We start from the raw sequence: 23,474 nt of genomic DNA, 5'->3' as shown, positions 1-23,474 counted from the left end.
AGTTAGTTTTACTTATTTAATTAAAATGTGTCCAGAAATGACAACAGAAAATGTAACAAACAGTGAGAACCATCCAAATGTTAAATACAGATGAAAGAAAATATAGACAGAAGGGTGACTGGGGCAGAGTGGAGACGTCTGGGAGACACAGTAGACACTAATCAGGGAAAACAAGAGAGGAGAAACAAAACTAAATAGAAAAGAAGAAGAAGAAACTATCAAAATAAAACTGGAAATAAGTCCTAAAAACACCCACCACACATACTTGACATTAGGATTCGGGAAACACAGGGAATGTAAAATAAACTGAAAACTCTAAACCTGAGCAGACTCCAGATAGCTATGATCAAGCTAAGGCCTGCGAATTAAAAGACAGAAACCAAGACCCCAAACAGGAATAATTACTGAAAGTGCAAAACTGAAACTCAGGCACAAGAACCAGCAGCATAATATACCCCAGGGTATAGATATAAAACCAGAATTCCCCAGGAATTCTCTCAGATTCTCAGATTATTCTGTCTTACTAACAGAGCTGTGATATGTGTGATATGTGATCAGTTTTTGGCATTAGACATTTTTACCAACTTTCTTTCCTGGCTTCAAATAGGCTAAACGTTATTAATATATCGTCTCTATCCCAATGTGACTGACCAAAGAAGATAAAGCGCACGCTTTTACATTACAACGATTCTCCTCTCAAATACTCTGTGTTTTTCTTTCTGTGTGATTAACCTCTTCACATTGGCCCATCATATCGTTTCATCCTCCTTTGGAAAGTCAGCCACTCGGTTGCCAGTACACTTACTCTTAAACATTACACTTAAGTAATTGTGATTGGTCAGATGCTGCCAACGAGTCTCTGCTCATGTGAACACACAGAGGGAAAGCCTGGGTTTACTTAGGGTACGTGAATCGAGATAACGGAATGACATCCTCTGTATGTTGAACTTGCTTCATAGCACAGGCCTCGGAGCTGTGCCACAGGTCATAATCAATCACCAAAAAACAACGAGCAGGTCAAGGCATAAAATGCTCCACAAGTGCTCAGAGCGGAGCAGAACTGAGATGGATGATAACTCTGTGAGCTTGTCACATCCTTTAACACACAAAACACCATTTGATTTATTAATAATGTGAAAATATTAATAACAGCTGCTGTTATGTAAACATTCAGCCAGTCTTAGACAAACAGACTGACTAAATATAGCGAACGTGAAGAAGACACGGCGACTCGAGTTTCAGTCTGATTAGTCTAAATGTTTCACCGTAATCATACACTTGTAGTTAATTGTAACAAACGCTTCAAACATTCAACTGTACTACTTGTGTATTTCTATGTATATTTTGGTGTGAGTATTGGTGGTATGTTTTTATGTTTATCTTATGCAAACTTATGTGTTTACTGTGTGTGGTCTTGAAACCCTATCCCAACACTGAGGGCTCCAGGAAGGAAGTTAGTCCTTGAGGATTTTCCAGGTAAAAAAATGTTTATTTTAACAGCTAGTGTCTTTAAAACGAGACAGAGGGCAATAAGGAGGTCTTATCAGCATATGATCTGCACTTCAATGACCTGTGGAGTTTCCCTATAGACCCCCCTCCCGGTCATGCCCCAGGTCCTTCTTCTTCCATGCCACAGTCTGCACCCCATGGTCTTCTCCATTTAGCTTGCAAACCCCCTCGTCTCTCTCCTCCTCTGTCTCCTTCGAGCCTGCTTTCCTCTTTTTCCCATCTGCATCGTCTCTCCCCTTTGGTCCACATGCCAAGACCATCACTTTGTGTCTCACGCCTCGGGTGGGCCACAGTAATAGCCATATCCTGTAGGTGATCCAGTCCCCAGAATAGGAGGTGGACAGTATCAACAGACTTATCTTCACAGGCTGGACAAGGGAAGTTGTTGTTGTTGTTACTGGAGAGTGTGCGGATAGAAACTCTGAATGAGCTCCTGACCCACTTTCCCCTCCTCCGGCTCTTTTTTCTGAGGGAGGTGACCGGAGTACAGCATTCCTCAATGACTGATGCAGAAACATCAAAGAATCTTTTTTTTTTTTTTGGCCTGTCCCGTTTGGCTCTTTTGCCATCAGAATTGTTGTCTAAAGGCAAAGAAAGATGCCCAACGGATTTACTTTACCAAACTGACCATCCCAGCCTTGCCGTAATGGTCCATTTGATTCACCTTTTATTGTTTATTTTATTTTCACTTACTGAATACGGGACAGACTTGACTGGGGGAAAGAAGGGGAGAAAAAAAGAGGGAAAGAGAAACAGTTGAGAAGAGGGACGGGGGAGAAGGGCAAAAAACAAAAACCAACAGAACGGGCAGAGAAAAAAAATGCATATATCAATCACCTGGATCACCTGCTGAGAAAGAAAAAAGAAAACAAGCAGAAGAGAACAAGAGTAATAGAATAAACAACATCACAATGATACATGGGAATATGACAGTAAATACTAAATATTAAACATTATTGTGCAGCACATAAGATCAACAGAACACAGTGTGCTTTGAGGTAGGAGCCAAAAAGGGTGTAGTTTGTGGGTGTGATCACCCGTGTGTACACCTGTGAGCATGGACGCGCTTGTTTTTTGTTTTTTAAAAGGTTCCTTCATGTAATGATCTGCTAGAGGGTGTGGGGGGGCCACAGCCCCGTCCTCCAGGGCATGAAGCAGGTATGGAGGAGATCAAAATTCCAGACATCCAGAGGCCCCCAGAACACAAGAGACCAAGGAAGACCAACAGAGGGGCAGCCGCGCCACTGTCCCAGAAAGAGCTGAGGAGAGTCCCAGATGAGGGCTCACTCAGCAGCCGCGGAGCAGAAGCCAGGGGGAGTTGCAGTGACGCGCCCGTGAGCTCCGCCGGCAGCCAGCCGTGCCTGAGTGACCGAGCCCCAGGCCGAGAGGCCGGGGGCACCCCACCTCCGAAGTGGCCCGAGCGAGCCCCAGGCTCCAGGCCCCGATAAGCGGCCGCCAAGGAGTGAGCCGGTGTGTACCTGGACGCCCATCCCCGGACACAAAGAACCACCAACGCACCGATGTCTGAGGGCGTCTGCCACTGGCAGGGGAAGTGGTGGTGGGGGGAGATAGGCCTCCATATCTTAGAGGTCCTGAGTTGTCCCCAGAAAGGTGGCGTCAGATACCCAACCTGACACATAGACACAGGCATACAGGCACACACAGATACAAACATCCATTCCCACCCTCATGCTCTCATATGCACTTACTCCACACTCAACCAACGTGGAGACAGACATACGCTGTACACACGATCACACTCCCCAAGCGTACTCTACAAACCGGGTCTAGGAAAAGAATCATTTTCACTCAGGCTTTTTTTTTCTCTTGAAAATTTAATATCTTCAAGATTTTTGGTAAACAGATTTTACATCTCATTTGACTTTTTTGTCTTATTTGGGTTTAACTCTGTTCTCGTCTGAGTGCCACCATTGTCTGTCTGTCCCCACTACTTATTTCCGCTCATGCTGAGGGTTCACTGTCTGCTGTTGCTGGAAGCACCTGCCAATCACAGCATCGCTCTGATGTTTCAAAGGTCAAAACAGCAATATCAGTTCTGAATACTAAACACTGCAGCTTTTGTCAGTCATAAAAGCTAGCACTAAGAGAAAGGCCTACTTTTCTTTGAGGATGTTTCATGTTTTTTTTATATTTACCTCTGTGGAAACTTGTATCCTTAAATAGAAGCAACAGTGACGTGTACATGGTAGTGTTGTCTTATTCTTTTGGCTGTTCCCCGTAGGAGTCTCCACAGCATCAGCTCTATCCCTAGTTTCTTCTTCTGTCACACCAACCCTGTGCATGTCCGCCTTCACTACATCCAAAAATGCTTGCTGTGCTCTTCCTCTTTTCCTCCTGCCTGGCAGATCTATCTTCAACATCCTTTGCCTACTATTTCAACTATGTCTTCCCTGTACATGTCTAAACCATCTAAAAAACCAACTCATTTCTAATCTCATCCTTAAACTCTGCCACCTTTTCATCAGTGCCACCGTCTCCAAACCATACATCATATCAGGGCTCACTACCATCTAAACCTATCATTGTGTAAGCCTGCACTCTTTTCTTCACCTCTCTCTTGCAATGTCTGTTGTGGGTGGTTAACTCCAGGTATTTAAACCCATCCACCTTTACTAACTACACCTCTTGCTCATTCACACACATGTGTTCTGTCTTGCTTATACTGACTTTCATTCCTCTTGTTTCCTGCATGCACAGGTATATCCAGCTTCATTCTCTCCATCACATCAGCCAGCCCTCTACCTACATTTAGTCCCTGAATTTAATGTCTCTACTCTCACCCTGACACTCTTCCCTTTCCGTCTCTCCTTTCTTTGTCTTCCTCCAGCAGTCGCATAGTTTCCATTGGGAATGAATCTCATTCTTGATCAAAGATTTTACGCCTTACGCCCTTCCTGATGCAACCCTTCTTATTTTTTCAGCATTGTGACCAGTACTACGAGTGCCCTGGCTTGTGACCCGCCCTTTTCTGTGGCTGGGTTACTTGTAAAGGGCAGTATTTTTATTTCATGTTAGGCTGCTAAAGGTAAAGTACACAACCAAGATTGAGCACATTAACAGATGTGATCTGAATCCTAAAGAGTTAGCCTTCATAATACTTTCTGAGGATGTGAGCATATGGAATAACTGTGATTCAGTGTAAGATGATTACGTGTGTGTGTCTGTGGGTGGGCGTGTAAGTGTGTGTGTGTGTGTGTGCTCTCATGGATAACTAAAACACATAGTATGAGGTAGGAATTTAGGTCGAGGTCACACAGTGCCATCTGTTCAATGGTTTCATTTAATCTGAAGGTTTTCCACTCAAGTGGGCTGCTGGTACTCACTGCAGGTGACACGATGACAATTAAATTTACTGACTGAAATGAGTATTTTTGCCACACACAGATGAGGTAAGCCTTTGTAAGTGACACGGGGGGGGAAAAGGAGGTTATATGCATGCTCTTCAAGCTCAAACTGTTGGGTCCAGCGAGCTTTGCTGCTTGGCCTGAATGACTGAGTGTTGCTGAAAATAGAAGACAGGGAGCAGGGAGGGAGTAGCAGGGATGAGGAAAAGAAAAATGAGCTAGTGCAAGAGGAGGAGAAATGGATAGAGGGTACATGTTAGCTGAGAGGACATGGAGCATTTAAAGAAACGTTGAGAGAGTAGTTTGGTGAGATGGTTTTGTCACGGTCTTTGGTCACGTGATCTGTTAAATCATTGATTAGACTGAACTCGCTAACCCAGTCTCTGTGTGCAGCTATTGACTTTTTACAGTAATTTTATTGCGGTGAATGAGCGAAGCCTTCGACAGGGTTACATTTTTCTGGGAAAGAATGTGCAGGCCTTAGAAGATGACTATGTACATAAGCATATGGATGGAAAAAAAGACAGTGCGTGTAATGGTCTTTGTGATCAGTACATGCACGGGCACTGGCTGCACGATCTTTGCAACCTTAAATGACCTGATAGGAAAAAAGCAGGAGAAACTTGATTTCTCTTCCTGTTCTTCCTCCTCCTCCTCTGCCCCTGGAAGACAGCAGCCTTTCCCAAACCATCCCTGTACATTCTTTTTTTTGTAGCCACTGCAAGATCTGATTGCTCCCCTGGTGGAGACGCCCATGCTCTGCTGTGTATTTGTTCAGAAATTCAGATACAGGGTCTGCCCAGAAAATATCAGTTGTGCTGCTTTGATTGGCTGTTTGAGAGCTGGAATGTGTTGGGTTTGGTGTTTTGATTGCCTGCTGCTGTGAGAGACGGTGATCCTGTGGTGCTCGTTCTCTCTGCCCAAAGCAGAGGTTGACCTCACGGACCAGCTTAGCATCCACATATCACAGCCTTCGACATCACAGGGATGAAACCCAAAACTGACGGACTGTGGATCCAACTCCCGGGATGCAGTTTTCAGAGAAGTGCAGTCAGAGACCAGTTTTTCACTCTCATTGTACTGATATATACAAACAACACAGAAGAACCTCATAAGTGCGTTATTATGTGGGTTTTTTGTAAACACAGTATGTAATTATTTCATGTTTCTTGGTTAATTATTATTATTAGTATTCTTCTTTATTAATTGTTTTGTAAAAATAATAATTCATTAGTTACCCAGTTTCAGCTATGCATTAATAGATGTACATAAGTGTTCAAACACAGTGGGCCACTCTAAAACTAGAAGGTAAAGGTTTTAAATTTAATTTATTAGTTCCCCAAGCCATGACAGAGCCTCCACCGTGTTTTACACATGCGTGTAGATACTCACTGTTGTACATTCCTCCAGATCGTGATAGTATTATACATATATAATCTCAGTTATTTTAGATAAAAGGTTCAAATTTGGATTCATCACTTCATGAAGACCTGTTGCCACTGATTTTTAGTCCAGTTCTTCTGTAACTTTGCATACGTCACCTTTTACTCCCTGTTTCCCTTCCTTAAGAATGACCTCAGTGAACATCCAGATACATCTCTCAGGTCCCGTGGCAGCTCTTTGGTGGATTATTTACTGTTTCTTATGGACATTTTCAGACACTGTTCGTCTGCTGGAGATTATTTTAGCCCACCACATCTTTTGTATTCTCTTGTCCAGTTTATTCATAATTTTTAAGGACACGCTGCACACTGTGAATGCCTTCAATAGCAACAAAGTGTAAGACTCATTAAATTTTTCTTTTCCAAAATATATTCCCTCGTTTAGTGTCATCTATTTACATATTCAACCAGTGAGCTCTAATGACAGCAAAGGTTTGGTTTTACCTGCAGCACTCTGTAAAGTGACCCACGGCACACGCTTTCTGCTTTTCCACGTAACCCAGCTTCTCTTTAGTTTGTCAGCTGTGCTTTGCTGCAACATATACACTAGATTTTTTTTTTAATGTGAATGGAAAGAGTTAATGTTTATGTTTTTGTGAACCAAAGAGTGCTGCGGAATCTGGCTTTGCTTTACTCCAGATGCCTGCAGCTGGAAATAAGAACCTTGTTTGTGCTTTTCATGGCTCCCCTTAAGACATGTGTTACTTGTTTTAAAAGCACATACATGCTTAACTTCTGCACAGCCTTATTCTTTTTGCATGCTGTCATCATTATCATCATATATTTTATTTAATTCACAATTCCTTGGATGACACACAGGTGCACTGCCTCCGCATAGCCTCCCAGCATTCTCAGCATCATTAGTACACACCTACATTTCTATGGGGGCTGCCTGGCATCCTCCCCCCTTCTCCTCTTTCATTTTTCTGTTTCTGTTTTGAGTATGTGTAAATGTAAAAGACAGATCGGCATTTGTCTTAGCCTCTTTTTGCAAAAATATTACTTGCTTGTTTGATTAAAGTAATGAAAACAGGAATTATAAAGCAAATGATTTAATGTTATCTTTGCATTCTCTCATCTTTAAGTAGTTCTGCCCCTCTTCTTTTTTTCCTCCCATGCACACGTTCCCCTCTTTTATCCTTCCAGCTGTTCGACTACAGGTTCATACTCCAGTCTCAGAAGTGAAAGAATATGAATCAATGGGACACTCTGCAGCTAAACTGTCAACTTACTCTGTGTCATGCAGGGCAAAGCAGGGAAAGTTAGACCAGCCTCCAGCCTCCATCACCTTCACCGTCTTTGATGTGGAGCAATTTCAGCTGCACAAGTCACATTCTGGGTGGAATTATGTCGCCAAATATTTGCTCAGTGCTTCGACTAAGATGGTGAGCCGTGCCAGTAAAGCAGCATTTGGCAGCCAGATAACCTCAGGATTCTGCTGACCGCTCAGGGTGTCTAGCGTGTTTCGACAAGATGAACTATTGAATCAGGTCTCTGCTCACTGGATCCCTGCTGACCTGCAATTTAACACCACAAACAGGACATCCGATGGTATCAGGCAGACGGCAACCGAGGAGCGTCCTGGTCGGTCTGATCGCTCGGTCTGGCATTCCTGGAATGACATGGGAATCTCTGAAATTCCCACCTCTTAACCTGTCAGAGGGGTGAATGTGGCTCTGAAAGAGAGGCAGCTCACATGCTCGAGCACTTTCACTTTAGGCTGCTGGCAGCAGCAGTACGCGACTTTATCTCAGTTAGTCAAGAAAAAGTCAGTTACTCAATCACCAGTTAGTGCTGTTACAGGTAAAGTTAGAAACTCCCTGAAGCACAAAACACATCTGTGAGAGCTTTATTGCAATTTTTCTTTGTCCTGTACAAAACTGGCAGCTTGTATGGTGTTAAGATCACAGACAGACATTTTTAAAGCAGCCACATCATGATTCAGCATTTTAAATTTGAGAATTTGCTGATGCTTTCTATTGGTAATTGCAAACGTGTTGGAAACATCACCACGAGTTTTAAAGATTGTCTTAGCTAGTTGTCATAATTTCTGACAGAATTTAAAAGAAACAGAAACGGAGGACAAAAAATTAAGTTCCTGAGTACCAAAGCCCTCTCAGCTGCTCTCTGAGGTCAGACCTGTGACCAAAGCGCAGATTCAGTCCCAAAATATCAAGGGGCACGCTGTAGCCAGCAACAGAAAGACATATTTTATTTTTCAATTTTTACAATACCACAATTCTAAACACAAACAGACTTTAATTATGCATATTCTCTACCTCGTTAACCTCCACTCACAAGTTAATGGTTAACACGAAGGAAAATCTGCTCTTTACCTGGAGATAATCTGTGGTTGCTGCTTGCTGATATTTGCAGATGTCTTTCCACTGAGTTTGAGATTCTTGCTGAATTGATCAAGCAATTTCAATAATTATTCATGCAATTTAAGATTCCCAAAACATAGACAGGATTGGTCGACACACAGCTCCAAATCACATCCTGCGCGTTCAGTTAAATCATTTTAAACTCTTAGATTCAGCACAGCATGCCGGTGTTTTTATTTTAGGCTCGTCTGTCCTGGCTGTGTTACCAGTAGCCTACTGGGATTGAAAGAGATCCTTGTTTGGGTGAGTGGGTGGGTTTGTGGCGTGGAGAACGCGTAGACTAGGTTTGGTTCTTGTGTGTGTGTTTGCGTGTGTTTGAGAGAGAGCGAGTCCAACCCTTGTGGCGGGGGGCCGCCTCTCACATCTGGCTCGCCTTGTCAGAGTTCACGCCTCACATGCAGAAGTTATGTTTTAACATTTCTGCATCTCCGCCCTACAGACGTGGACGAGTAGGGCAGAAATGCAGAATTTGTTAAATCAGTACATCATTTTTTAGAGGGGGTCAGGATCCTGCCGGTAGGACCTCATCCGCCTCCACTGGTACAGGAAGGTGACGCAGCGCTAGAGGAGCTGTATACCAGGTGTAGCAGTGACGACTATTGCGGCAGCCAGACGCAGAAGCCGGGGCGCACTGCCTCATCCCGGGCTGTTCGCATAGCGGAATAAAGGAGCTGAGGAATGAGCGTGTGGTTGACAAGAGCAGTGGTTTCGTTTTTTTAATAGTCGGGGGAATATGAGTCCGGCTGCACAGCAATGACAACCCAGCGAAAGTCTGCCAAGCTACAGCTGCGGCGGTCGATCAGCGAGCAGCTGCGGGACTCAACGTCCAAGGCTTGGGATCTGCTGTGGAGAAATGTCCGGGAGAGACGGTTAGCAGGTCAGAGCCAAATACAAATATGCGGGATGCAGCTTGTCCTCACAGATGAAACAGCCTAACTGTAACCACAGTAAGAATAATGACGTGCTAGGCTACATTAAACCACCACTTACTTTTTTTCATAAAATCCTGGTCTGAAAATTCAGATTTTTTTCTGTTTTCTTTCTAAGTGGTTGAACATTTGCCTTATTTTTCCCTCACTCTTTGGTTGTATGATTTTACGCACCATCGTATTTATTCCTTTAGACCTTATAATATTATTAGAAGACAGAAGTTTATCTTCAGCCTATGTGCTGCATATAGAGCTGTTTGCCTGTAGCGTCACAGCAGCGCGCACCCTGGTATTTTGGGAAGGTCATTGTCAAATTTAGTCCTCAAAACAGCACCCAGGCATGTGCTGTGGACAGGAGTCCAAAGAAGGGGGGTCCAGATGCCAATCATTCACTATCTGTTGTTCTAATCCGGACTCTGGTTTACTTTCACTTATTTTATTCTCGCTGTTTATTATTTCGGATTATGTCGTCCGGAGAAGGAGTGAAATATTCTCACAATGCAGCAGGTTCCCCCCCCCCCCCCCTTTTTTTTTTTTTGGAAGGGTCGCTGGGTTTGCTCTGTATTTGGCCTGGATGCGCAGAGTTTACCATCTCTCTCTCCCCCTCTCTAAACTGTGCGTCAGAGAGCTACAGCTGTCCCCTCAGTTTAATGTAATTACCGAGATGTGCGCCTCTTAAGCAAATTAAACGATGAACATTCCCACATTCACGACAACACAAACCACCACAGACCAGGATGTCGGTCAAAGTCAGTGTGCCTATTCATGGTGTATTACAGTGCTTAGCAGTGATAGATTGCATGCACGGCCAGCAAAATGATGCTGGAGCCCTGCTAAAGATTGTTTTCAGCATTGCATGAAGGACAGCTACTACAGTGTTTGTTGCTTTAGTGAATCTTTGTGCACAATTAGAAAGAGAGTATCTGCCTAAGGAAGCATCAGAGAACACCTGCTGGCTGTGTAATCCTCTTTTTCCTTATTTCTAGCCCTTCCATCCTCCTTTCAGAGCCCCAAACCCACAGCCCCTCATCCAGCACCCCTCCTTCATCCTACTGCTGAACGCATCAGCTCAAAGGCACACAGTTCACATCTGTCTGGATCTGATATGGGGATGGGGAATCCTTAAAAATGTGCACATCTGGCCTTACAGTTATGCTGGCATTCAGAAGTGCATTTTCCACCCTATGAATTAGTCAGGACAGTGGAATATCTGGAGAATCCATGCTAGTCAAATGTTATGAATTTAAACCTGTTTTGTATTTTTGTTTGGTTGGGGGGGGGGGGGGGGGGGGGAGAAATACTGTAAGTAATTTTCCAGACGAGGCTGATTTTATTTTGATGGTGATAAACAGCACAGGATTAAATTCACTGACATGTAGTCATGGCAAATAATGTGAGCATCTTTTTAAAAAAAAGAAACCCTGCACTGATTACCAGATGTAATTCAAAGATTGTGCATATTAAGCAAAAGTCAAGAGGCAGATGCAAAAAAGCAGAGAGTGTGTGTATCTTTGTGTGTGAGAGAGAGAATTGAGAGTACAGCATAGCACCTGGATTTAGTTGTAATTCCACAGATTTTTGAGTTAGTAGTAAGTGTGGGTCTCCCTTTGAATGTGGCTTTTGCGAGCCTGAGTTTCTTTGGTGTGGGAGTTTATGTGTTCGTGTGCGTGTCGGTTTGTTAGAAAACACCGATGCAGAAGAAAGAATTTACACAAACACACAGGAACGTGCAAAAGTCTTGAACCACCATGCATTTTGTCATATTTTGTTTTCAGGAGCCAAACGTTGTTGTCATTTTAAAGTGGTCGAGTGATAGTTCTCCAGATTTTCTGAAGGTCTTTCATAGGTTTTCTTTGGACATTGGTTGCTTTTTCACTAATTTTCAGTCCAATCCTTGTACCTGACTATTAAACAGAAAAAAGGCACATTACTTGTGTTTGTGTCCATAGATAACAATTTAGCAAAGAACTGATTCACTGTCATACTCGCTGCCTGTTGGAAAAATACATAATTTGTTCCCATTTCTTTAGTTAATTTATGAAAAATACCAAACATAACATAGTTTGATAGTAGTTAAAGTTTCAACCAGTGTGATTCTAAATGATCCCAAACATCTTTGGGAAGATCTTTTTGGTTCATTTGCTGTAATCCTAAAGATTACAGGAGATGACCAGTATCTGAAAAAAAATCCTGACACATGACCTCAGAGATGAGTCTGACCTGTCAGTTGAGCCATCTACTGTTCAAGCCTCATCAGATATGATCTCATTGGAGGGGTGGTTGTCAAGAAGCCATTTTAAAGGAGGGAAACAGAATAAAGGGTGAGGTATGCCAAATTACACAAGAACTGGACTGAAAATCGGTGGCAACAGGTCATATGGAATCTAGATTTCCATAAGTTTGAACTGTTTCTGGATGTCAGGAGGAGTATCTACAGTGATATGTAAAGTACAGTTGAGGCTCTGTTGTGATTTGGTGTTTTGGAGATATGGTCAAAACTGATGGAATTACAAATACAGAAAACCACCATCAGAGTTCGATTCATCATGCAATACCATCTAAAATGTATCTGATCAGCAACAGCTTCACTTTCATCATGAAAATGATCCCAACTGAAGCAGTGTGGGATCTTTTAAAAAAAGAATCTACTTAAAGATATTACAAGAAAGCTTATCTAACAGAGTTCAGGCTATGTTGAAGAACAAAGGCGGTCGTGCCAAATCGCTCATCAGAGCTGTACAGACTCTGTTTTTGCCTTATATACTGTATTTGCATTTATGATTGAGCATAAATCACTGTGCCTATTTCTTATTTTCCCAGGAAAATAGAAAGAAATACGCAGTGGGATGAGACACTTGCACAATACTGTATTTCTCTAGAAAGTATTTTTTGAGAATACTGTTGCTTAATCATGCAGCAAATTTGGCAACTTGGCAACAATTAAGTGAACTAAATGATGACGCTCACTGCTGTGAGTATATGAGATGGTAGGCGTTCACGCTGCTGTGTTTGTATTTCCAAATTTCATTAAAAAAACGTATATACGGTATGTCCATTTGCACACGTTTGCACCCATTTGCCATTTTCCTTGGAAAATACAATAAAATCAGGAGTAGCTCAAAACTTCTGCACGGCCCTGTGTGAAATGATCTTGAATCATCTCTTTCCTACTAGGATTTATTTTCACTGCTCTGTAAACTGGACGTGGCGCTCACTTTGCCTCATACTCAGGATGACCTTTGACTTCTGCGCTGAAAATACTCAGCCAGCTTTAAGTAAAACCCAGCTGCATTTTATCTGCCGCTGGATGGCTCAGGGCTTCCTGCTGTTTAAAGTCCATTTCTCTGTAATGGTCCTGACTGCTTTTTAGATCATCTCAAAGAGCTAATAGAGCCTTGAATATTTGGGCATGAAGCTCCTTAGTTTTTGGTCTTTAGGTTAAAGGTGACCAAGCTTTGATGTTCAGAATTGTGAAGTCTGCCTGGCTGTGAAGGTCAGAGTGTTTACTTTAGTACTGTCCTTAAAAATGACTTTAAAACCTTATCAAAGGTCAAAAATAAGAACTCCAGCTTTTTTTCCTAATATTAACTCTTTTTCTTTCTTAATGCTCACACACATAAATGATTTATGAGCATCTGGTGATCTCATTTATTTTGTCACAAAGATATTTTGCACTTAAAGGCTTCATAATGTTAACTGCAATAAGTGCTGCTACTACTTTTTGATCAATATCTCATTTGCTTTAAGACCTAAATACATCCTCCAGGATTTGCCCATTCATGACTGTAAATGGGATAATGACACATCAGATGACTTAACAAAGAAATGGAAGTAATGCCATAAACACAGCTTGCTCAAAATCAATGAAACTAACAGACCGAAACAACATTTTCAGAGGTTAGACATAGTAGGATGTCTTATATCAATAATGCTTTATATTGTAAATGAGAAGAACAGGTTTTAAATAATGCATAAATCAGCTGTCATGCTGACATAATTTCAACAATAATTTCAGGTCTCACAACAAGCAGGTTCTTCACATTTCCTCGTACTGTCCTTTTAGGTCTTCTTGTGTCCTCCAGCTGCGTATTTAATTAAACTTTAGCTGTAGCTGAGTTTTCAGGCTCATCTCTAGTCGATGTAGCTTCGGTCTTGTCGTGGCCTGCTGTAACTGAAAGCGATGAATATTATATTACTCACTGCTTACTACAGCCCTGCCCTTTGCCGCTTTGGTTGCACACATCTCCATTACTTAGCTCTCCATTACATTATTATGCCAACCGTCTGTGCCAAAGATCACATGGGACGTTTACTCAGTGCCCTGCTTAGTGTTTCAAATTTATTTTTCTTTGTCGGTTTATCTCGAGTGAAAATAGAGATAGTCCAAACTTCCACTTTTGCAGAGAAATTGTGCAGATCATGATTTTGATTTCCTCAAGAGGGCGGTGTAATCAAACCCAACCACAGATTTTATGTTTCACAGTTTCACTTGTTTGACTGGGAGTAATTTGGCATTTCTGGGATTTCGGACTCGTAGCTTCCAGCTTTCTCACAGTATATGGCCTGCAGGCTAAAGAAAAACTGTCCTGTAACTGCTGACCTGTAAGTGACTTTGCTATGGCGCTTTTTTCACACCCTCTCTTACCTCACCTGCCGATTATTACCTCCCTAAAATAAATTCAGGTGACAGCTTGGGTCCTCGGGTCTTGGTAAACCATTATTCTGCAAATCTGGGTCAAACTATGGCTTCTCTACTTCCACTCACTTCTTTCCACACATTTATCCCCTAGTTTCGTTACTCTGTGGCAACTTTCAGTCACATATTAAAGACTTCAGCTTACTATATCTGCTACATGGTAGATTTATTTAGATGTATTGGTATGTGAAAGGAGTGTTAGCAGGGAAAGTGGGTGATGTATATCTGTCATGTGGTCTAAATGTGATGGTGTGGGTTTATTCTTCAATGGCATTGCAGTCCTACTCAGCATAAGCAGCAAACATCTTACTCCTACTTACATTCCTCTGCACCGTCTCACAAATCCACATGCTCTATTGTTCTGTTTGTTCCTTCCCGTTTCGCACTGGGATATGGCTGCTGGCATTGTATATTTTTCCAGGCCTATCCCCTTCCCTGTCCTGATTACGTGTCCCCTCACAGATATCCCCACTAATGCCTGGGGCGCGTACCAAAATTGATTCTTTGGCAGATCCTCAGGAAGCGGTGCAGCGTTCCCTGAGCGCTCAGGGCATTGGTTGCTGGTCATGTGACCAAAGGAAGGACCTTGTGAAAGTCGGTCTTCCTCCCATCTCAAACTCAGCTGAGCAGTCAGCCTGTGTTTACCATCTGAGTCAGGTGGTGTGATGAAACCTGCGTGTTTGTTAGACTGTGGTGATTCGGAAGGAGGAGCCAGGAGGGAGAAGAGCTGATTTGGCTTCCAGTAAGGACATGTTAAAGGCAGGAATTTACAAGGAGTGCTCACTCTACAATCCACCACCCTGAGACTTGGAGTGTAGATTAAACGTTATGTTATGGAGACTGGAGACATCACTATGGCCCTTATGGATGACATGGAAGCTGCAGTGAGTACAGTCCACGGGGCTGGCTTAGTGCACTGTGAAGATGCAGACAGAGCAGATTCTGCAAGGAATGAAGAGACAGCAAACGTAACAGAAACTGCTAAACATGCGAATGAGGACACGAGGAGTTTAACCGCTGCTGACAGTGTGGACAATACGAGGGATGAGAGCGCTGACAGCATGTGCACAGAGGACAGTGCAGACTGTGCTGATGTCACAAACAGTAGGAACATGGAAATCGGTGACAGTACAGACTGCGGGGATCACAGTTCCAAGGGCGCCAGTAATGACAGTGAGAGTGACTGTGAGAGCAGCGGTGAGAGTACCTGCCTGGAGGCCATGACACCCGATGGGCAGGACTACTACCTGAGGCTGGGCGACACCCCTCAACGGCGCTCTGCCCTGCGCCTCTCGCGCATCATTGCTCGCAAGCAGCTTCTGCGGAGGCTGGCACAAGGTAGCTATGGAGAAGATGTTTTAATGCCTTTGATTTAAATTCAATCTCATGCCTCAGTAAAACATAAGAAAGTATGTCAATGCAGTTTTCAACTTTTTTTGTTTTTTGTTTTTCTCACATGTGTGTCTTTCTTAAAAAAGGGGGTGACAATAGGTTGATAAGTAAACTGAAAAACCTCTCATTAGATCTTTGAAGCCTACCAAGTGTAAATGTCACTCATCACTTGTTCTGTCCATTGAAAGAGAGAGGAAAGTGCTGGGTGCACATTTAAACAAAGTGCTTTGATAAGTGTTCCAGCTGTTAAACAGGGGAAGGAAGATTCTGATTGCAGGGCTTTAATGTTAGATTGCGTCTCCCCTGTTTGGAATTGGGCCTATTCCACAGTGGTTCCCACCTGATGCCTTAATTATGCTTCAGTGGGAAATCTATGAAAGGGTAACCACCTGAAGTGGTTCTTCCACTTCTAAATTCCAAGAAACATCATCTAGTCAGACATGTGGAGCCACTTCCACTCCAAAGATGTCTTTCATAAATCTGAAAGAAGCCATAACAAATGCTTGAGGGCTGTAGTGTTCTTGTTTTTGTCTCTTCCCCCTACCCGACTGGTTACTTCCTGCACTTCCTGTCACGTGACTCAAGCTTCCCAAGGAGTAAATTTAACAGAACAACACTGTCACCGCAAAGGCCGCCTGTGTTCATTGAAAACGACAGCATGCTCTTTCTCTGTAAGGCTGCATTGTTGGTGCTCTTGAAACACATCAGGCAGTTAGTGGTCAATTTTTTTTCTCCCTCAAAATGCCATGCCACATAATTAGGAGCAGAAGCGTGTTAAGTCTTGTGCTACGTGTTATCCCTGCTTCATGATGAATGGGTCTCAAAGAATCCAGATGATATATGAAGTAACTAAAAGAAACAGTGATATGCTGGAGGAGAGAGATGAACAGGAATGTAGACGGGGAAGCAAGTTTATGCCTGTGCTGGGTGATGGTATGACTTTTTAACTTTCACTCACTCCTATTTTTGCACTCTTACATGCACTTCGCTCTTCTCAGCCCTCACACAAACACACTGTCTCCTTCACCCACTTCTGTTGCATTCCACTCCTCAGCAGCTGGTCGAGTGTGAGGCAGCCTTTAAAACAACACAACTCAGTGACCTAAACAGTCGGTCACCGAAATCAGAGGCTTTTTAACAGCAGTAGTGCTTAATTCATGTCTCCAGGTACAATAAAGCTACTTTGAGCTTCTTCCTTGCTCACAAGTTGTTACCACAGCAGGTAACCCCCTATATTTGATTACTTACTTTTATATTGGATGCCCTTCCTGACACAACCTCAAAGGGGTTTGTGTCTCCTCCTGTTCTCAAACCATTGGCTTTTCATGCATAAAACAAATGTGCAAACTGCTGCCCTGATTTATAAATGTGTATGGGTGACATACAGATGTGTTAAAGGCTTTCATAGTGGATCTAATCACTGTCTTGCAGCAGATTGCCCCCCTCTGAGCCTGGTTCTGCTGGTGGTTTCTTCCTGTTAAAAGTAGGCTTTTCCTTCCCACTTTTGCTAAGTGCTTGTTCAAAAGTGGTCCTTTGATCACTGGGTTTTCTCTGTATTATACTTTACAATAAAAAGCTCCTGGTGTTGTGATTTGGCACTATATAATTAAAACTGAATTTCATTGAATTGATTCAAACGCTACACAGCGTTCACATGACATTATTACCTAAATCTGTGAATCTGAATCTGATTTCATCGACAGCCACTTAACTATTTGACTGATTGCTCCCGACTGTTGATTGAGTCCATCTCTTTAGTTTAAGGCTTGAAATATGGTAATTGTGAGGCACATGTATGTAATGCTAACATGATTTTTTATTCATAAAATCAGTGCAACTCCTGCATTTCTGCTCTGATGTTATCCTTCCTGTTTAAATTAACAGCCTAATCACTAAATGACAAAGGGGCTAATATGTGACGCAAGAGCCAACACCATAATGGTTTTCTTTTGATTTCTCTAACAAAATGCTTTAGCACCCTCTGTTGGAGAAAAAATGACATAACCAAACATACAGCTTGACCTTCACTTTTCTTCACTCATCCTATTAATCTAATCTGGTAACACTCAGTATTGCCCTGTGCCTTTATTAATTATGGTCAACTGCTTAATTACAGCAGTCCTCGCATTTGTGCCATGTCGCATATATGTAGGACTGAGTAAACTCTGCAGTCCTTCATGTGTGCATGCTTCCACCGATTCTGTGTCACAGTATATTTCCAAAGCTCGGTATTTGTCACAGATGCACTTCATGAGATAGAACAGGCATATTCCTCTTTAATGTCCTTTGCTTCCTTCTTCATTTTCTTCACTGCCTTAAAAAAAACCTTTAAGAGTAAAGGACTAAGTGCTTTAGCGTATGTAGGAATATGGCAGCTTTCCAGGCATCCTGTGTGTGTGTGTGTGTGTGTGTGTGTGTGTGTGTGTGTGTGTGTGTGTGTGTAGTCTGTGACTGCTCAGTGTTATTTAGACTAAAGGGACAGATCTTATAAAAAAAATCTATTCAATTAAACTAAAAAAAAAAAAAAAAAAAGCTCTCTTGTGGGCTTCACTTTAGCCCAGGAACTTCCTGCTGCTGTTCTTAGCTCACATGTCACTTTGAACACATGGGAAATTTAGAACAGGAAATGATGTAATCCAGGGGACTTTGGGGTCCTTGGGACCCAGTACGAGGCAGACATAACACAGATAAAAGGCTGCCAGAAAAGTCAGGGTTACTGGTGTGGGATGAAAAGCAGGAAATGAAAGGTAGAGAAAAGAAAGTTTCATTAAAAAAAGCTGTGAGGAGATTCGGGTGTTTGAATTATATGCGTTACGTCAGATTTCTGGCACCCTTGTTATGTAAGAAATTAAATTACAGCCTCTTTGTCCCACACATGAACACCATAACTCACAGACCAACCCACAGTCGAGCGCACTCGTACACATACCATCTGTCTGGCTGTTGTTGGCTTTCTGCCTGTTGTCGTATATTCTCCTCAGCACCAGTGCAGTGAGATATGCTGAAAGACAGCATGGCGGGCAGCTCGGATTAGCTCCGTCTGACTGCGTGCACTGGGGTGTTTTGTGGCCTGCTAATAATATGTTTGTGTACTAATTAATCTCTTGATTAAATTCTGCACAGATGAATGGCAGTGCTTTGTTCCTGTGCTGAGAGCAGCTTTGCCGTTGCCAATTACACATGCACAAACATAGCAATGAAGTATGCCATTGTGTGTGTGTTTGTATTCTAGGCTTTTCAACTTTTTTCTTTTGACATTGGCTGCTTTTTCACTCATTTTCAGTCCAGTGTTTGTACTTGACCATTTTCAGAGGTACATTTTTTTTTATTAACTTGTGAATCGTTCAAGCATAAAAAGACACCTAACTCAAGGAACGAGCCAGCGTTGTGTCTACACATAACAGAAAACTTAGCAAAGAACCCATTTTAAATGTTATGCTTAAGCACCTTGTTACTAGCATCCTGTCAGAAAAACACAGAAGTTGTTCTCACTTCTTTAGTTAAAGCAAAGACCTGATACAGGACCTGTGAGATGCATCTGACCCTTCATTTGATCCATCTACTGTTACTGAAACCTCATCAGAAATGATCTCAGTGGAAGGGTGGCTGTCAAGAAACCATACTTAAAGAAGATCGTCAAGCTAGATCACCATCCTCACATTCAAAACCTGGTGGTGCATATTTTTTAACCTGTGCATGCACGCATTTTAGTGTTTAAAATCTCAACATACACTAAGCAGACAGCTGGTGTGGTATGGCTTCCTCCTTGTGGTGTTCCCACAGGGTCCATCTCAGCTGCCACTCCCCACCCCAGCTGTCTGTCTCACCCTTGTTGCATTCTCTGACTCACTGGAGGCAACATCTGGACTCTTCTAAATGTCTAGTGTGTCTAATGCATGTGTGTTCGTACACATTTGTTGCTCGGATGTGTAGGCTTGTGCTATAAACCCAGAGACGGAAGGTTCGAGCGTCCTTGCTAACCAGCCAGTAGGTCCAGCTGACATGTGAAGTTGGCATCCACCACTTGTCAGGCTGCGACCTCGGGGTCTGGCTGATGCAAACGTCAACTGAAATTATTTCTTCATGGAATTCATGGGGCAACATCACTTCTGGTAATGACAATCATGGTGTGACGCGAAGATGTGCAATTGACAGGAACAAGGATGAGTAAATTTAATGGAAGAAGCAAACGGGGCGGCTACATCCTTTGTTGAGAGAAGGATTCAGAGGAGGATGTGGTAGGAAAGGTTGATAAGAAGAAGGATGTAGAAAGAGCGCAGTGAGGGCAAAAGTAAGTAAATAAGTTTAAATGAGCACATAAAAATCTGAGGAATTAGTAAGAAATTAAAGCATGACAAGAAGAGCCTAAAGCAGAAAGTCTGTAAAAGTAGAGAGATGTTGTATGTAGATCCTAACTAATATGAAAGTGCGAGAGAGGAGGTTGAGGAGAAAATTAGAGGGAAGAGAAAACCTGCATGGGGCAGGCTGGAAGAGGGAGGCAGAGTTGTAAACACACGGGTTGGAAAGGCAGCGGGGAAGAAAGCGCAAAATCAATGCCACTTGACGGAAAGCTGCATAGCAGCGACTGGACGTGCCACGGGATGGAGAGGAAACGTCAGTCTGAGCAAAGGACAAAGGCATAGAAGCATGTCATCACCTACACCATGAGAGCTCCCAGTAAGTTTTCACGTTTCTCCTGAAAGCCTCTCGCCCATGAAATGCTTCTCTCTGGGATCTCTCGGTCTCTGCAGTCTATTTTCAGAGAACTGGAAATATTTTTACCCCGAGCGCTGCTTCATATGTGACTTAGAGAGAGGAGTTATGCTGAGAATGTTGGAAGAGGGTTGTAATTGCTGGATTGTGGTAATGGGATCATTTCCTCTGGCCATTCTCATCTCTGAGGGTGAAGTCTGACATTTGTTTTATTTCCCTGCTGAACTTTGTCCTCTGTGTTTCTGCGGTGACTTTCTCAGGCAGTGCCAGCACCTCTGTGAGAGTGAATGAGACACGTGAGAGTGAATGAGTGTGGCTTTGACAGAGAGATCAGATAAGAGCCATGAAAGTAAAATGATGAAGTTACAGTTGCTCTTATTTGACCTTTAATACTTATCATTTAACATTTCATTTTTTTCACATGTAAATTCCTTCCCATTCTTTTCACTTCCTTATTATTTATGATTTTTGTATTTTTCTAGCATGTCTCAGTGCGCATTTTAAGTCATATTGCACCTAAAACACATGATTGCTGTCACCAGATTATTAAGATGTCTTTGTCAGCACAAAGAGGCGCTGCAGAGCGGTTTAATAAGTGTCTGCTCATAAAGTGAGCGTACTGTACACACACATACCCACACACTTGTGCATTTCAGGGCTGCCAGTTTAGAGGTGTGTGCAGTACATAGGCTTGTGGAAAAAAGTAGTAAAACAAATGCCTGTAAAATGTCTCAAGGTGTTGGCGGCACCGTGCTGACCTGTTTTATTCTTTATACATTTATACTTTCAATTCTGAAGGCTGGTGTATCTATATCTGTAGTACAGATGTAATGTTAGACAATGTACGCTGCTTCCTTTGTCCACTCAAGATAATGGGCATCCTTCTCTGGCAAATTTCCAGCTTTTCCAGTCTCATCATTCCTCTTAATTCCCAGAGGGAAGTCTCGTTTTCTGAGATGTTCCTCCTCTGTTTCCGTAACACGCTCAGAGATGGATCATGGAAAATGAGTCACTGCGAGTCTGTCTTTAATTTGATTTATCATGTTTTTCAATTTATTAATTAAGACTTTCAAAATGTTGACCTTGTTCGGCTGCGATTCTCAGAAAGGAAATCATTTGGGGACTTTCCTCCATAAAATTTGGTTGTGGTGATATATAATGCAAACTAGAAGCTGTAAATTTGTAAAAAATACATCGTACTAAAAATATAGTTGAACAGTAGAGATCCTACATGATAAAATACACATGCATATGTTGATGTTTGCTCTCAACATGCCTCTACTGCTTTCTTTGCTTTTCAGAGATTGAGGCTAAGGAGGCTTGCGACTGGCTTCGAGCAGCGGGATTTCCACAGTACGCTCAGCTGTATGAAGGTATCACGCACACAGAGGAGCCAAAGTTCAGCTTTTACCCAGCTGACTTGTTTCACACAAGGACCTCCTCTTTCAGATCTCTCCTTTTGTTTATTCTCTGCGTTCTGTGTTCTTTCTCTGTTTTATTTTTCCACCATCTGTGCTTCTCTCTCTCTTTCTGCCATCTCTCCATCCTTGTATCCTCGTCTTCTGGGCCACTGCGTTCTATTTCCAGGCTTCAGTTCCTGTCTGGAGGGAGGGGTCATGGGAAAGGCCTTGTTATCACTGCTGGGACTCTCATAGCTTCTACTTCTGTCTTCTTTCTCCCACCTTTCTCCTTGTGCCCTTCCTCACCCACCACTTTTCTTATAGTCATCTATCCATCTTTCTTTCTTTCTTTCTTTCTTTCTTTCTTTCTTTCTTTCTTTCTTTCTTTCTTTCTTTCTTTCTTTCTTTCTTTCTTTCTTTCTTTCTTTCTTTCTTTCTTTCTTTCTTTCTTTCTCAATAGCAATTATTCATGTGATGATCATTGGATTTTTTATACGTTTCAAACATAAACAGGAAATGGCCTAATCTAAGAAGTTGCTCTTAAAGCACAACAGTCCATCTTTAGCAGCACACACACACACACACACACACACACACACACACACACACACACACACACACACACACACACATGCACACATATGCACACACACAGCTTCTCTGAGAAAACTTGAGAGCTTCAGTAATGTTGGGTTGTGGATGCCGGGCTCTGGGACTCTGTGGCTGCTCCCCAGGCAAACATGAAGCCTGCAGTCTGCAACCACACGCTGAGAATCACCAAAATAAAAAAAAGCTTGAGTCATTTTAGCATTGGCGCTCTGTGGGATTTGAGCTATTTTGGGATTTGAAAGCGTGTGCGTATGTGTGTGCATTCAGAAAACTTGAGATGCAGATGAGGAGTGTTAACAGTGGTGGCAGCAGACTTCTTTAACAGTTAACTCAAAGAGGAATATGCAGACTCATGTTATCTGTTAGTCATTAACTAAAAAACTCATTTTCTCTGTCTCTTTCATCCAGATTCCCAGTTTCCGCTTGACATTTCGTCTGTTAAAAGGGACCACGACTTTTTGGACCGGGATCTGGTGGAGCCTCTTTGTCGGTAAGGACGCCGGCACGTCGACGCGTTTCAGTGTTTACACTTATGCCTCCACCCGTACACACTTAAGACCAGAAAAATTCTAGCTTCCTTTTCCTGCTCAGTTCTCTGGCTTGTCCTGCGGCCTCATGCTAACTGCTACTCATTAGATGTCTGACCCCCCTCTCCCTAATGAACTCCCCTTCCACGTCTCCCACCCATATACTTTGAAGCTTTGATCTGGTCACCTCCCCTCCCCTCTGTCGAACTCTGATCTCCCATTCAAAGAGGAGAGACCCTCGGGGGGAAAAGCAGGGGGCGAGGAATGGGTGAGAGTAGTGGGGAAGGAGTGAAGGGATGCCAGTACTTCCCAACACTTCCCAACTTTGTGGTGTTTCTTTCCACATGTATTTGATTTTTCCTCTTCAGATCTCCTGTTTTCATTTTATTAAAGCTTTACATGGTTGCAACAGCTTATCCTGCTCCTTATCTGCTTCTTTTCTCTCTCCTGCTTACCCCCCATCTCCCCAGTGTCTATGGCAGAGGAGGGTGTGGTAATTAAAACGTTA

The 23,474-nt window shown here is 42.7% G+C and overlaps 1 protein-coding gene across 4 annotated transcripts in view; it reads left to right on the top strand.

The window, feature by feature from the left end:
- stard13a (StAR related lipid transfer domain containing 13a) overlaps positions 1–23,474 on the top strand; it is a 51,336-nt gene that overhangs the window by 17,294 nt on the left and 10,568 nt on the right. The window contains exons 1-3 of one of the 4 annotated variants that reach the window (XM_026181700.1): positions 9,006–9,577; positions 21,732–21,803; positions 22,848–22,929. In XM_026181700.1, the coding sequence (XP_026037485.1) occupies positions 9,454–9,577; positions 21,732–21,803; positions 22,848–22,929 (278 nt within the window). In that variant the 5' untranslated portion in view covers positions 9,006–9,453. Of the gene's footprint in view, positions 1–9,005; positions 9,578–14,838; positions 15,664–19,028; positions 20,395–21,731; positions 21,804–22,847; positions 22,930–23,474 lie in introns of those variants that run through there. The other 3 variants (XM_026181699.1, XM_026181701.1, XM_026181698.1) reach the window with 3 other exon arrangements.

Source organism: Astatotilapia calliptera, chromosome 10 (genome assembly GCF_900246225.1).
Source record: "Astatotilapia calliptera chromosome 10, fAstCal1.2, whole genome shotgun sequence".
In the NCBI taxonomy this organism is placed as follows: Eukaryota; Metazoa; Chordata; class Actinopteri; order Cichliformes; family Cichlidae; genus Astatotilapia; species Astatotilapia calliptera.
Note: the sequence above shows the minus strand (reverse complement) of the source record. Positions and strands in the feature narration are given on the sequence as shown.